Below are 16482 nucleotides of genomic sequence, written 5' to 3'. Positions count from 1 at the left end.
TTGGGAGTTCATGAAAGGCACCATATCAATGCAGTCCATAATCCCAGATAAGTTACTCCCTTCTGCCTGGGCTTGGCCCATATCCCTCCAAACCATCCTTATTCAAGACTTGTCCAAATGTGTATTCACCAGCTATCTCGATTAGGGTAGGCCAATTTGAAATACAGGTTTTATGGAATACATTGGACTCTCTTTGCTAATTGAAACTGCATGAAGTTTTAACTTGGAAGTCAGTGGACAATCATATAGAGTCATAGAGATGTACAGACGGAACAGACCCTTCGGTCCAACTTGTCCATGCTGACCAGATACCCAACTCCATCGAATCCCACCCTGCCAGTGCCCGGCCCATTACCTCCAAACCTTTCCTATTCATATACCCATCCAAATGCCTTTTAAATGTTGCAATTGTACCAGCCTCCACCACATCCTCTGGCAGCTCATTCCATACACGTACCACTCTCTGTGTGAAAAGGTTGCCCCTTAGGTCTCTTTTATATCTTTTCCTTCTCACCCTAAACCTATGCCCTCTATTTCTGGACTCCCCCACCCCAGGAAGAAGACTTTGTCTCTTTATGCTATTTATGTCCCTCAAGATTTTATAAACCTCTATACAGTCACCCCTCAGGCTCCATTCCAGGGAAAACAGCCCCAGCCTGTTCAGCCTCTCCCTATAGCTCAAACTCTCCAACCCTGGCAACATCCTTGTAAATCTTTTCTGAACCCTTTCAAGTTTCACAACATATTTGCAATAGGAAGGAGACCAGAAGTGCACGCAATATTCCAACAGTGGCCTAACCAATGTCTTGTATAGCCGCTTGGCCTGAAACGTCGATTCTCCTGCTCCTCGGATGCGGCCTGACCTGCTGTGCTTTCCCAGCAACACACTCATGACTCTGATCTCCTCCATCTGCAGACCTCACTTTCTCCTGTACTCAATATTCTGACCAATAAAGGAAAGCATACCAAATGCCGCCTTCACTATCCTATCTACCTGCAACTCCACTTTCAAGGAGCTATGAACCTGCACTCCAAGGTCTCTTTGTTCAGCAACACTCCCTAGGACCTTACCATTAAGTGTATAAGTCCTGCAACGATTTGCTTTCCCAAAATGCGGCACCTTGCATTTATCTGAATTAAACGCCGTTCGCCACTTCTCAGCCCATTGGCCCATCTGATCACGATCTCATTGTAATCTGAGGTAACCTTCTTCACTGTCCATTACACCTCCAATTTTGGTGTCATCTGCAAATTTATTAACTAAACCTCTTATGCTCACATCCAAATCATTTATATAAATTTCGAAAAGTAGTGCACCTAGCACCTATCCTTTTGGCACTCCACTGGTCGCAGGCCTCCAGTCTGAAAAACAGCCCTCTATCACCACCACCTGCTGACTTCTCCCTTTTGAGCCCGTTCTGTATCCAAATGGCTAGTTCTCCCTGTATTCCATGAGATCTAACCTTGCTAACCAGTCTCCCATGAGGAACCTTGTCAAACACCTTACTGAAGCCCCTATAGATCACATCTACTGCTCTGTCCTCAACAATCCTCTTTGGTACTTCTTCAAAAAAACTCAATCAAGTTTGTGAGACATGATTTCCCACACACAAAGCCATGTTGACTATTCCTAATCAGTCCTTGCCTTTCCAAAAACATGGAAATCCTGTGCCTCAGGATTCCTTCCAACAACTTGCCGATCACTGACATCAGGCTAAGTGCTCTACAACTCCCTGGCATGTCCTTACCACCTTTCTTAAACAGTGGCAACACGTTAGCCAACCTCCAGTCTCCGGCAACTCACCTGTGACTATCGATGATGCAAATATCTCAGCAAGAGGCTCAGCAATCACTTCCCTACCTTCCCACAGAGTTCGAGGGTACACCTGATCAGGTCATGGGGATTTATCCACTTTTATGTGTTTCAAGACATCCAGCACTTCATCCTCTGTAACATGGACATTTTTCAAGATGTCACCATCTGTTTCCCTACAGTCTATATCTTGGATGTTCTTTTCCACAGTAAAACTGATACAAAATACTTGTTTAGTATCTTCCCCCATCTCCTGCGGCTCTACGCAAAGGCCGCCTTGCTGATCTTTGAGTGGCCTTATTCTTTCCCTAGTTACCCTTTTGTCCTTAATGTATTGTAAAAACCCTTTGGATTCTCCTTAACTCTTATTTGCCAAAACTATCTCATGTCCCCCTTTTGCCCTCCTGATTTCTCTCTTAACTATACTTCTACTGCCTTTATACTATTCTAAGGATTCACTCGATCTATCCTGTCTGTACCTGACACCTTCGTTTTCTTAACCAAACCCTCAATTTCGTTAGTCATCCAACATTCCTGATACCTACCAGCCTTCCCTTTCACCCTGACAGGAATATACTGTCTCTGGATTCTTGTTATCTCATTTCTGAAGGCTTCCCATTTTCCAGTCGTCCCTTTACCTGCAAACATCTGCGTCGAATCAGCTTTTGAAAGTTCTTGCCTAGTACCGTCAAAATTGGCCTTTCTCCAATTTAGAACTTCAACTTTTAGATCTGGCGTATTCTTTTCCATCACTGTTTTTAAAACTAATAGAATTATGGTTGTTGGCCCCAAAGTACTCCCCCACTGACACATCAGTTACCTGCCCTGCCTTATTTTCCAAAAATAGGTCAGGTTTTGCACCGTCTGTAGTAGGTACATCCACATACCAAGTCAGAAAATTTTCTTGTACACACTTAACAAATTCCTCTCCATCTAAACCCTTAACACTATGGCAGTCCCAGTCTATGTTTGGAAAGTTAAAATCCCCAACCATAACCACCCTAATATTCTCACAGATAACTGAAATCTCATTACAAATTTGATTCTCAATTTCCCACTGAGTATTAGGGGGTCTATACTGCAATCCCAATAAGGTGATCATCCATTTCCTATTTCTCAGTTCCACGCAAATAACTTCCCTGATTGTATTTCTGGAAATATCCTCCCTCAGCACAGATGTAATGCTATCCCTTATCAAAAACGTCATTCCCACTCCTCTCTTATCTTTCTTTCTGTCCTTCCTGTAGCATTTGTATCCTGGAACATTAAGCTCCCAGTCCTATTCATCCATGAGCCATGTTTCCATAATTGCTATGATATCCCAGTCCCATGTTCTGAACCATGCCCTGAGTTCATCTGCCTTCCCTGTTAGGCCCCTTGTATTGAAATAAATGCAGTTTAATTTATCAGTCCTACCTTGTTCTCTGCTTAGTCCCTGCCTGTCCTGACTGTTTGACTCACTTCTGTTCTCAGCTGTACCAGTCTCAGATTGATCTCTTTCCTCACTATATCCTTGGAGTTACCCATCCAAGTGACTGTATCTGTAACTTTCCCCCCTTAATATCTGCCATCCATCACATCCACTTGCTCTTGTAAATTTCTCGTTGCCTTTTAACTGTCTCTCCAACCAATGTATTCGATCTGATAGGATTCACAACCAACGGCATTTATTGTAGATATAATCCTCAGTAACATGTAAACTCTCCCTAAACTCCCCAAAAAGAAGAGCATATCACTCTACTAAAGACCATTTTTGCTTCTTTCAAGCTACAAACCCAGAAAATATTCCTCTACAAAACACCGCATCAGGTTAAATTAATACTTATGGCTTATATTTTTAAGTTTAATGAAGAGACATATCTCAATATAACACATAATCAAGAAAGAACCCACTCTACTCACTCTTGCAGACTTACTGAAAGGCTGTGCTTAAAATATTCACTTATTTCTATGCTGTGACCTCTCCCAAACAGGTTCTTCCAAGATTAGTTGTGAATTTCACTGTTTAATTTTCCCAGACGCACTCAGATGTCCAGCGATACATGAATTCAAACGGCAAAGGCAGTAACTGTTCAGGTGCACTGCTGTGGATTTCTGTCTCTCTCTCTCTCTCTCTCTCTCTCTCTCTCTCTCTCTCGCCCTGACCTCACCATGTGCTTCCTTTGTCTGTTCCTCTCCTTTTAAAAGTTCTGTTGTTTTCACTTGTTTCTTTCTCCGAAGTTCCAAAACAATGCAACAGCATATGATTCAGTCAATGCTGCTTCTGGAGTTCCTGGAAATCACCGTCAACACCTAAAATACCTCAAAAAAGGAGCAGCATGTTACAGTCAGAAATTTTCCCATCTTCCATCTTGGATTACCTTAGCGAGTGTAAGTTTTAATGAAAAATGGATCAGTTAGAAATGGTTCAGAATGAGTAGGAATTTAACTAAAATTATCAATAAATTTTCTATTGCCCTGTATGCATTTCTTGTTTTTTAAAAAAAGTCTATGTTACTAATAGGTGTTTGTAGGCACTGTTCATGGTTTAATATTTGTTGTTTTTAACACCAGAAGTAAAGTTATTGGTTCTTGGAATGAATGGAGAGTTCAGTTCAAGATCAGACCTCAGTTCAGAACTTTGGCTTAGTTTGTTCAACATTTGTAAAAATTGGGGAACATTCTGGAAGTGGTACATTCTTGGAGAAAGAACAGTAAAAGTAATTTTCATTCAAAAAGAAGCTTGGCACAGGAGAGTTTGAAGGGGTGTAATTATTCTCATTGAGAATCATTGTTATTAAAAAGTTAAACTTCACCTAGTTTGGAGCAGTTACTTCTTTCTTTCTAGTCTGCTGTAGTTCGTGAAAAGTCACACAACACCAAGTTATTTGGAGGGCTGCTCCTTTGTCAGATAGCTAGTGGAGCAGGATCATAAGACACAGAATTTATAGCAAAAGATCACAGTGTCATGCAACTGATATGATATACTAAACAAACTTCGATTGCTGTTGAGTCTTTCATCTTTTAGAATGGGTCGAAGGTTTCAATACATTAATATTAATGAATTAAAACCTGCAACCCATTCTAAAAGTTGAAGGACTTAACAGCAATCTAGGTTTGTTCAATATATCGTATCAGTTGCATGACACTGTGACCTTTTGCTGTAAATGCTGTGTCTTATGATCCTGCCTCAACAGCTACCTGACAAAGGAGCAGTGCTCTGAAAGCTAGAACTTACAAATAAACCTGTCGGACTATAACCTGATGTTGTGTGATTTTTAACTTTGTCCACCCCAGTCCAACACTGGCACCACCTCATCATCATGCTGAAGTTCCGATTAAGAAAGGAAAACTCAATGGCACTTGCCAAACATTGAGGTATTTAATTCAAAATAAAAATCATATTCTTGCAAATGCAAGCCACCTCAAAGAATATTATTGCTGATCAATTCCTTTTTAGAGGTTTACTTAGCATTGGCACATTTCCCCTCTTACAATCAGTTTGCAGACAGCAATGAGATCATAAACAGATAATCTCTGTGATATTGATTGAAAGACTTCCCAGTTCTTTCATTGGATATCTTATGCCACACATAAAAGGACAGGATAATCTCAGTTTAAATAAACTCTTTTATCTTATTGACAGCACCTTTGACAGTACAATCATCCCTAAATTACAGTATTAGACTGTCAGCCTTCAATTTCTCCTGGTCTTTTGTGGGAACTCTCAACTTTCTGATTTCAAGTCCTAGCTGATTGGAGAAGAAATTACAGACGATGTCACTTCTGAGTCATTTTGAACAAGCAGAATCTTGAGGCTTTTAGTGACTGGTGAACTTTATCAATCTATTATTGGCAAAAAAATCAGTGTTCTTTTACATTAATTGTAAACATGCAATATATTATCGTCTATGACATTAGCTCTGTCATGCAAAATTATTTTTGACTTTTATGATTATCTATGTTTTATATTTTGAATACAAATTGAGACAAAAGTGACTTGATATTACTTTATTAGATAATACTTAGCTGTATATATGGCCAACAATGCTCATCTTAAAAAGTCAATCAAAACTACTTGGATCACAATTTTTTTTTCAGTGAAATAGCAGTGATCTTCACAGTTCAGTGTGCATATTATGGAGCCCTAATGTTTTAAATATCCTACATGAAGGAAACATTTTGGCTGCCTTAGCACAACCCTTTAATGGCACACTGAATTTTTAAACAAAGGATCAGTTGCTTATTTCAAAACTGAGGTTGATTTTTGGCCACGTAAACGTACTGAGCAATATTAAAGCAAAGTTGGTTATATGGGTTAGGTCACAGACCATTGAATGGTGAAACAGGCTCAAGGGCCTAAATGGCCAACTCTTGTTACTATGGCCAGTTTTTTTTTGCTGAGGTCAAGTGAGGTTAATTGCGATTGGAGAGGGAAGTGTGCAGATTGACCTGGAACTGGAAATTGACAAACTCCATGTCTGGCATTCTGCCAGAGCCCCTTCCTGACAGCATTTCATCTTTTGAGTGACCTGACACGTTACAGAAAGTAGATTTTAAAGAGAACTAAGTTTTAAACTCAGTAGGAATAACAACGTACAATAAAATGCTAAGTTCACCCACGTACTTTTCACCTTCCACTTTGCAATGGAGGTGAATTAATTTAACTTGTGACTATATGATTGAAATGTTTTACGTTGGGAAATGGCTGTTTAGATGCAAAATTTAGAAAAGGAACCCACATCTCCCATTCAAAACGTTTGTGTGCGATAATACAGTAAGCCGTAGGGACAGTAATCAGTGTGGTTTTGGAGCAGAGGCTTGTTAGGGAGTAAAATCAAATGTCCATGCCATCCGTTCGTTGCTTTCAGTCTTAAGATTTTTAATTTTTGAATAACGTGAAGCCTGTGTGTTTGAGTGACCCGAACTAGACTTCAGTAACACCGCGCTCGTCTACTTAAACAGGAAGTGATTGCAGGACTTTATTCCCATTGTACAAACTCACTGAATGGAGAGACAATTTAAAACCAACGCACAGCAACCGATGTGCAGCTTTTATAAATTGGAGGAGGGGTGTGTATGGAAGAACGTGTAGGGTGCCGAGTGTGTGGGAAATCTTATCGCCTTGTGGACTTTCTGTAGAGATGAACCCCCCCGGGGAAAAAGGGGCAGCTCCTGAACAATAGCAGGAGCTGTGTCTGTAGCAGCCTCTCCCCCCCGCTCGGTCTGTAATGTAGAGAGAAGCCCCCCCACCCCAATCTCTCTCTCTCTCTCTCTCTCTCTGTGTGTCTTCATTCTCCTGATTTCTTGCAGCTCGGGTGAGGAAAGGCTGTGACACCGATTGCTAGGCGGGAAAGAAAGGCTCGGTGTGGAGTTTATTCTCTCTCTCTCGGCCACACGGTGCATTGGCTTCCGGGCTGTTGAGATTTGTTGAAGTTTGTGGTTTGCTGGGTGCGTGCGGACGGATACGCTGGTGTGTATGTGAAAGATTTCCTGTCGCTGCGCAGTGATACCAACAGCTCCCTCCCTCTCCCTCTCTCTCTCTCTCTCTCGCCCCAACCTCCACCCCCCACCACCCCCCCCTCCTCGTCCTCTCTCTCTCTCTCTCCCTCTCTCTCTGGAAAGCTGCTGCTGTTCGCTGAGAAGATGGCGACTTCACTTCACGAGGGTCGGAAGAACCAGCTGGATTTACTCATCCAAGCCGGTAAAACTCGTCCGTCAGAACTTTGCAGCCCGCCTTTGCCGACCCCCCCCCCTCAACCTTGTCGGGGCTAGCAGGGGAGAGTGGCCCACGTTGGACACGGGGCGGGGGGTATCCGCTTCCCTCCGCGCTTCAGTCCCGTTACAGTTAGAGAGAGGAGGAAGAGGGGGGATCAGGAAGTGATCACCTTGTTAACAACCTGCAACCCATGGCGAGCTGGCCTCTTCCTGATTTTTTTTTGTTTCTTGGGTGGTTGGGGGGGGGGGGCGGGAGAGAGGGAGAAGAATAAAACTTACTGATTATTTTTTCTTTTTAAAAGAAATCCATGTGGACTTAAATGCAAGCCTGGCATTTGCAGAGAAGAGTGACCCCAGGGAGGTTTTATTTGCAGCCCTGCCTTTCCTCGCAGAGAGCTGTTTGAACGTTTAGTGCGATTGCCGTTAGTTTATATGAATAGCCAGTGAACCAGGAAGTGCGGGGATGGATTGTTGTCTTTCCGACGTCTTGCCACGCTGTCTTGCCCTGCGCATACTTGAGGCTTTTAAATCAGTAGTTGCTTCAGCAATGTGTCCAATCGGCAGGATTTTATTTTTATTTAAAAACCCGAATGCATAAAAAGGGGGCAGTGTGTTTGCTTTTGTTTGAGGAGGAAGATTAATGCATCTTCTGACTGTGTCTCAAGTAATTTTTAATAACTGCGGCCCTGCAACCAGTCTTGCTGGCGGAAGCGCCGCCGATAGGCTTTTCTCTTTCCTGGGGGCGGGTGGGGGGTGAACGCAAGATTCTTTTTTGGAACGTGGCCCGGGAGCGAGGACAATGGGCGGACGTTCGAAGATGGAACGCGAACGCCCCGCGGACGTTCGAATGGAACCTGGTGCTGGCCAGCAGGCTAGGTTGCGCGCCAGGGCCAAGGGCAGCGCGGAGCAGGCGGCGGGGGGGAAGCTCTATCAACACGGAAGTGAGTGGCTGCCATCGCTCCTGCAGCAACGCCACTCCCCCTCCCCGTACTCTGTCCCATCGCCACGGGCACTCTGCTAGCCCTGCCCTCAGCACCCGCTGGCACTCTGCAAACCGCCCGTACCGTTGGCACTCTGCAGTCGTTCTGCGCCCCCAGCATCACTGTCGCCCCAGCTCTCATTTACCCTGGATCTCGCTCTCTTTATCCACCCACCTTCCAGCACTATCACCACTCTAAGCACATACCACCACTCTGCCCATAGTACAGCCACTGCTGGATACAGTAAGGACTGCAGATACTGGAAGCCAGAGTCAATAGGTGTGAAGCTGGAAAAGCACAACAGGTCAGACAGCATCCGAGGAGCAGAAAAGTTAACGTTTCGAGCCAAACCCCTTCTTCAGGAGGTACAGTCACTATTGTTCCACTCAACTTACGCTACACCCTCCTCAGTTCAAACTGCTTTAAGCATTACCACCATCGCCTCCCTGTGCTCCCACTACCCAACTCAACTCCCCATTACCAACAACACCTGCATTCATTCTGCTTCCGAGATCACAACCACCAACCTTGCACCACTTACAATAGACCACTGACTCTGTTCCTGACCCCTGCCCCAGGAAAAAATACAGGTCAGTAACTGAATATTCTTGCTGCAGAACAGAGAGGGGAAGACATCAAAAACCAGGAAGAAAAAGACCCACCTTAACCAGCGTTTTGATCATTGCACCAGCTCTGTAATGAATAAAGTGAGACTCTTATGAAGATCTTCATCATTATTCTCTTTTACGCCATACACTTGAGAGAGATCTTCCCGGAGACATTTGCCAGACTAATGAACTCTTTTTTTTTCTCCATAAACAAATCCCTCACACTGTTGTGCATGGCTCTACTTAAAATGCAATTACAACATTTCGAGTAAGTGGTTTCAGTAATACAGAATAGAACATTATCATGTCGCAAGTGTTATTATTTTCACCAAATAAAGGCAGTTCCACGTGTGTGCAGACTTTTAAAAAATCTTTTTGTAACCTCCCTTACATATACTTAGGAAAACTTGGCCGATAAAATGATGTGATGAGAAGTTTGTGCTGTTGAGAAGTATTTCACACATATGATTTAGACTCCTTCTGAATACAATCACAGAACCTCGACAGTGGGGAAAGAGGCCATCCTTTGCATCAAGTCTGCACCCTGAAGGGCATCCACCTAGACCCAGCCTGTAGCCTACCCCCATAACCCCACACTTGCCATGGCTAATACACCTAACCTGCACAATCCCTGGACACAGGACAGCTTAGCACAGCCATTCCACATAACCTGGATAACCAGAGCAGACACAGAGGAAAACGTGCAAAGTTCACACAGATAGTTGCCCAAGGATGGAATTGCACCTGGGTCCCTGGCACTGAGAGGCAGCAGTGCTAACCACTGAGCACCATGCTGCTGTAACAACAAGGATATATTTTTAGAAGATGTGATGCTACAAACCATCTTCCTTCTCCCACTCAAAATCAAAAATTCCATGCACTATGAGCACTGCTGGAAAAAAAAATCATAGTCCCAAAGTTGAAGTATTGGGGTGTGTGTTTTTAAATTTTGCTGTTTACTGAATTAATGACACTCACTGTTCTCCTTTTTGTGAAAAGGAGAAAAAAAAATCAAAAATACAGTTTGTACAGAAACAGAGCTTGTTTTTATTAATGAAATGTGATGTTATGCTTCAGTCAGTACTCTCACACTCTGGCTTGAGTTGACTGTGACCCCCGTCGACACTTTTCCACCTGGTTATTGAGGGACCTGCACTGAGAATTTACTGGTTGGGGTGAAGAGGTTTGTTGTGCTGTGCTGAAATTTGGAACTTAACAGATGCTGTGTTATGAAGATCTTAACTTAGTGGGAAGTCGAATTGCAAAATGCAACCAGTGTGCTGCTTGACACAGCCACAAACCTTTAAAGTTTGCTGAACACTAGTTTCCAAGTGAGACGTAGACACCATTGAGTATAGTTAAAAGCTAGTCATGCTGCTATTTGAATGTGAGCTTGCAGACATACTCGAACATATCTTCTGCCAGGGAGGGAGATCCTGCCAGTCCTGACCTTCCAGTTTAAAAGTTGTCTCTCTTCTGTGCTTGCCATTCAGTGAAGCAGAGCTGTGCTGTACACAAACTGCAAATCTATTTCTTTGCACTGATGATTCCCCCCCAATTGTGTCGTAACACTTTGCCATAAATGGAAGTAACAGCAAGCTAGGTACCTTGATGAAAGTGGTGTCGATCTGTAACAGGTGGCATTACTATATGTGCGTGTGTGTGTGTGTGTGTTTGAGAGCAGGCAGTGGACTACCTCTGACTTAATTTTGTTTGACCACTGGATGAAATCTAAAACTGTATGCTGCACATCAGAGCCCAGATTAATATCAAACTACAGACCTGTGGTATATTTAGCTGCCCTTTAAACAAAGTTTGATCTGCTGTCAGTATCAGCAGAACACTTTTTTTTCTTAAATAGATTACATGCAGTTTATTGGATTGGTTGTATAAAATGGCAGCTTTTGAATTAACCAGAATCTGAGACTTTTAGATCAGTGGTTTGGCATATTTATTTAGATTTGGCCAATGAACATTTTAAATCTGAATTCATGATAATAGTTGGAATTGCTATGAATTATTGCTGTCAACTTTCTTGTCTCATGTTGGGATACTGGTGTTGTCTTCCCCTTGCCTTGCTTGAGTCGACATTCCTGACCTGTAAGGTAACAAAATGAATTTCGAGATCATTCTGCCTCTGGTGGGCACAGGTATTATTATGGTTGGGCCTGAACCTAATCTCATCTATGTTTGCATGTGCATTTATGAATGTAGCAGTGGGCTATACTGAATACTGCACTCTCTGACCTCCTCTCCTGTGCTCAAAGTCGTTGACAGCTTTAGTAACCAAACTGAGATCTGCTAACGGACTCCAGTTGACCCTGGCATTTTATCTTTCTTGTTACTTGTTGGGAGTGTGGCTGGTTTGTCGTGAAGAAAATAAATAAATACAGGGGCACAAACCATAACAATGTTGACTATGTCAGCTATTTGTTTTGGTTATTTGTAACTTTGGGAGCTTGCTTTCTTCTCTATTAAACTCAATGTCATGCCTGCACATTGCGAAAATGCCAGGCAGCATTGCATTTGGCTGTGCTGCACTGGACTTGCACTGGTACGCTGCATTCCTCTGGCTTTGCACTGGTGCTATTGCCTTTGGAGCAGTGCACACCTGATGCATTGGGGCGCTGTAGTACTTGCGTATTTAAATGCATGATTGACCACTAGTCGCTGGCTTTTAGCAATTGCTGGATTTCCTGTCCCTCTGGGTTTTGCAGTCAGTGCCAAAATGAAGGGTGCTTGCTGTTCATTATACCTAGCTATAATTGTTTGCACTGAAATTTGTGATTATTCAAATAGCAGTATGGCACATTCCACCCAGTGACCTGTGTGAACAGGGCAAACAACAGTGTACCTCCTTAACCCATCAGATTGAAGTATTCTCATTGAGATGGGTGCGAGTTTATCCTAACTCTCAAAAATAGATTGGAAAATGTTCGGTGAAATATTTCTTTTAAAAACAAAATTACATGCCAGTCCCCAGCTCCATTTCTGTCGTGTGCAGGTGAGGATAGAGCCCAGCTACTGCCAAAATACGTTTTTTTTCAATATCTATACAGGTTCTCCTGTCTGGGCTTCCAGTTGTTCAGAGATGTCAGTTATCAACTGGAAATGTTTTCAGCAGACCCGAGTAAGTTGTGGATTTGCCACGTAGGTAATCACGTTGCAACACCTTGTGTTGGTAAGTCAGACAATCCTGTGCGCACACCCCATCAGCATCACCCCGTCCAATCCCACCAACCAGTGTCTGGGGCAAAATCTGGGTCCCAGAACTAGCTGTTTTTGCTGTTAATGATCGTCTACTCCTTAATCACCTCTTCCAACTATTTGTGAAAGAAAGTAGGGGATGGAATGCCTTGTTCTCTCAACAAAGATTTTTCTACAATGATTTGGGAATGGAAATTAGGAAAATACAGTCTTTGGGTAAGCAAAAAAAATTACTGCTTTATAAGGACTTGGCAGGAAGAACGTTTCCAATGACGGGGGAGTCCAGTCACAGGTCGAAGGATATGGGGTTGGCCATTTAAGGCTGAGGTGAGGAGAAATTTCTTCACCCAGAGAGTGGTGAGCCTGTGAAATTCTCTGCCACAGAAAGCAGTTGAGGCCAAAATATTGAATCATTTCAAGAAGGAAATAGATTTAATAACAATTAGAATCCCTACAGTGTGAAACAGGCCCTTCGGCCCAGCAAGTTCACACTGAACCTCTGAAGTGTAACCCACCCAGACCTCTTCCTCTGCATTTACTGAGTTTTGAAAAGATTTGAGGAGAAGCTTGAGGTTTTGGATATAGGTTTGCTTGCTGAGCTGGAGGGTTCATTTCCAGACATTTTGTCACCCTACAAGGTAACATTTTCAGTGGGCCTCTGGGCGAAGCACTGCTGATGAGTCCTGCTTTCTATTGAAATGTTTGGGTTTCTTTGGGTTGGTGATGTCATTTCCTGTTCTTTTTCTCAGGGGGTGGTAAATGGGGTCTAACTCGATGTGTTTGTTGATAGTGCTGGTTGGAATGCCATACTTCGAGGAATTCTCGTGCGTATCTCTGTTTGGCTTGTCCTAGGCTGGATGTGTTGTCCCAGTCGAAGTGGTGTCCTTCCTTATCTGTATGTAAGGATACTAGTGAGAGAGGGTCATGTCGTTTTGTGGCTCGTTGGTGTTCATGTATTCCGGTGGCTAGTTTTCTGCCTGTTTGTCCAATGTAGTTTGTTACAGTTCTTGCACGGTATTTTCTAAATGACATTAGTTTTGCTCATTATCTGTATAGGATCTTTCAAGTTCATCAGCTGCTGTTTTAGTGTTTTGGTGGGTTTGTGGGCTACCATGATGCTAAGGGGTCTGAGTAGTCTGGCAGCCATTTCCAAGATGTCTTTGATGTAGGGGAGAGTGGCTAGGATTTCTGGACGTGTTTTGCCTGCTTGTTTGGGCTTCTTGCTGAGAGAGCGGCAGACTGTGTTCATTGGGTATTCATTCTTTTTGAATACTTTTTATTCACAAACCCACCAACACACTAAAACAGCAGCTAATGAATCCAAGAAATATCTTGGTTTGAAACATTCCAGATTGGAGCGCATAGTATGTGGTAGTAAGACCGGGCTGCTCGCATTTAGCCTGAATCTGGAAGGCTTCAACCTTAACCACTTGGGTTTTTTTTAGACCTCTCAAAATCACCTCAAGGGAGCTGAGGGCTATTATGTGGAAAATGTAGCTACCATCACCGCACGTTTGGTGGGTCAGGAGGAGCAAGTGTTCTGAGCCAGGTTGCCAAGGTTACCTGCGTACCCAACTCCTTGCTTTCAATAACGCAGCAGCAGATACCTCAAAAACCGAAAGGACTGCAGATGCTGTGAATCAGAAGCAAAAACGGAAATTGCTGGAAAAGCTCAGGTGGTCTGGCAGCATCTGTAGAGAGAAAACAGAGTTAATCTTTGAGGTCCAGTGACTCTCCTTGTCCTGAAGAAGGGTCACTTGATCTGTAATGTTAACTCTGATTAGTCTCCTGATGCTGCCAGACCTGTTCCTGCTTTTCCAGCAATTTCTGTTTTTGGAGCATGAGGTACCTCCTCTGGAATACCCCTTGCGCATTTAGGAGCTAAGTTTGTTTATCAGGTTGTCTTTTGGTCAAGGATCATTTTAAAGCAAAAAGAGATACACATTAAGTTGTTAAAACTCCACTGCATGAGGGGCAATGCTAACCCTGACTTGAACTTCTGGGCTCCCTGTTTGAGAATCTGTCCCTTGTTCAGTAAACCTGCTTGTTGAAATTCTAGGTTGCAGAGTCTGAACCAGGGAGGCTAGGTTGGAATAGTTATTTCAATAAAAGATTATATGGGCAGCATGGTGGCACAGTGGTTAGCACTGCTGCCTCACAGCACCAGGGACCCTGGTTCAATTCCAGCCTTGGGTGACCGTGCAAACTCCACACAGACATTCTCCCTGTGTCCGCATGGGCCACCTCTGGGTGCTCTGGTTTCCTCCCATAACCCAAAGATGTGCGGGTTAGGTGAATTGTCTGTGATAAATTGCCCATAATATTCAGGAATATGTAGATTAGGTGCGTTAGTCAAGGTTAAATGTAGGGGAATGGGTCTGGGTGGGTTACTCTTTTGGAGAGTTGGTGTGGACTTGTTGGGCCGAAGGGCCTGTTTCCACACTGTAGGGATTATATGTATACAGAAAAGAAAAGGAAATAAGGTTGGAGGGAAGAACCAGACAAGAAAAACCAAAATTCTCAGTTTTCAAATATCTTCAGTAATTAAGATCAGGGTATTAAGATCAGCATCGAATTTCAATACCAAAACAAAGACTTGATGTTAATTAAAGTCTCATTATGTGTTTAAATGTTCATTTATATGTAATAGATGAGCTCTACCTTTTTCTAGCATTGTTGGTGTATCTGGTAGACATACATCACAATTTCATGATTGTCATGTGTTTCAATATGTAGTTTTTTTTTAGATTAGATTAGATTACTTACAGTGTGGAAACAGGCCCTTCGGCCCAACAAGTCCACACCGCCCCGCCGAAGCGTAACCCACCCATACCCCTACATCTACATTTACCCCTTACCTAACACTATGGGCAATTTAGCATGTAGTTCTATTGGTGAGGTACCCACATAGTCAATTCTTTTGAGGAGCAGGTAAATTCAGTCAACAGTGCCCAGACTTTGTTAAATTGGATGTGTGTAGATGTCAGCAAAAGACTGGCTGATTTACCCTTCAGTAACAGAAATAAAGTGTTTGCTTCACCATGGTTACATTGCGACTGAAGTTAGTGTAAAAGCTGAGATGACCATATTGACCTCTAGAGCAACAAAGTGTAGCCTTGCCATTCCTTTTGATTTTGAACTGGCCTTTCAGGCTCTCACTCAGTCTCGTGCTGTGATTGAGCTTTTTTAGCTTCTCACTTCCTTGATCACTTGTCTTAGCTTCAGCAGTTACCTTCCTCATCCACACTTTGAGGAATCAGTTTAGTACTGACCTTCCTACCTCCTGCCTTCAGAACCAAGCCAGGTTCTGTTGTGTGAAGGAGGTTCAATTTCTGGATAATGTACAAACACTCAGCACAGTTGCGTTTGTATTATTTGGGAATAATCTTTTGCTGTGGAGTGTGCTTGGAAGCAAAAAGCTTCTATTCTCATTGTATTTCTAAGACATTTACCTTTCAATAAGGTTCATCTTGTCAATGATACTAAAATATACAGTAGTTGCTTTTTTCCTTTATGAATATGTATGACCACAGGTCAATTTGACTTTTTGGTGCTTAATAATTTTGTTCCCCTTTACCTTATTCTGGTCTGATGCTTAAAAGCTGCGAGAGTTAAGTTTTTCATGCCTCTAATTTCTGGCTTCATTTTCTGTTATTTTCTTTTGCAGTAGAGGTTACGATGACATGGAAAATGTATTGCAAGGGGAGCCTTTTTCTGCTTGAAGCTGAGAAGTTTGAAATGGGTCAGAGAGTGGACCTGACTAAACACCGCTAATGTATTTTGGTTAAGGATTTTTTAAAAAAGAAGTGGATGCCTTGGAAAATCGATTTGCTTTTTGAAACTGGGCTCATTTTAAATTCCGGCTGCTGTTATAGATGGAAGCTGGTTTTGGTTACTGTTTCTTTGGTTACTGGATAGTGGACTTTTAAAGGCAGATGTTGTTCTCCATTTAACTTCCTATTCATCTGTGTTCCACCCTTCTCATAAATCTGAATGTGTGGTTTCTAATTTCCCCAAAAAGGAAAGGACGGAACTACTTCACTTCGACAACACTTGTTGCTTTACTGCTTTGCGCTTTCCAGAGAGAATGATGTGGGGCTGCAGGTGGTCTGAACGTACAGTGTCAGACTGGTTGGTTTGCTCAAATTCTGAATGTGGTGGTCTTGGCAGACAGATA

The 16482-nt window shown here is 42.9% G+C and overlaps 1 protein-coding gene across 5 annotated transcripts in view; it reads left to right on the top strand.

The window, feature by feature from the left end:
* Nucleotides 1–16482, top strand: part of LOC140485677 (ETS-related transcription factor Elf-2-like) — a 176042-nt gene that overhangs the window by 122618 nt on the left and 36942 nt on the right. Inside the window, exon 1 of one of the 5 annotated variants that reach the window (XM_072584087.1) lies at nt 7359–7496. The exons of the other annotated variants lie outside the window; for them this stretch is intronic. Coding sequence (XP_072440188.1) covers nt 7439–7496 — 58 coding nt within the window. The 5' untranslated portion in view covers nt 7359–7438. Of the gene's footprint in view, nt 1–7358; nt 7497–16482 lie in introns of those variants that run through there. 5 annotated transcript variants of the gene reach the window in all.

The sequence above is a fragment of the Chiloscyllium punctatum genome, chromosome 14, assembly GCF_047496795.1.
Source record: "Chiloscyllium punctatum isolate Juve2018m chromosome 14, sChiPun1.3, whole genome shotgun sequence".
Classification (NCBI taxonomy): Eukaryota; Metazoa; Chordata; class Chondrichthyes; order Orectolobiformes; family Hemiscylliidae; genus Chiloscyllium; species Chiloscyllium punctatum.
The sequence above is the reverse complement of the archived record's forward strand: the minus strand, read 5'-3'. Positions and strand labels throughout refer to the sequence as shown.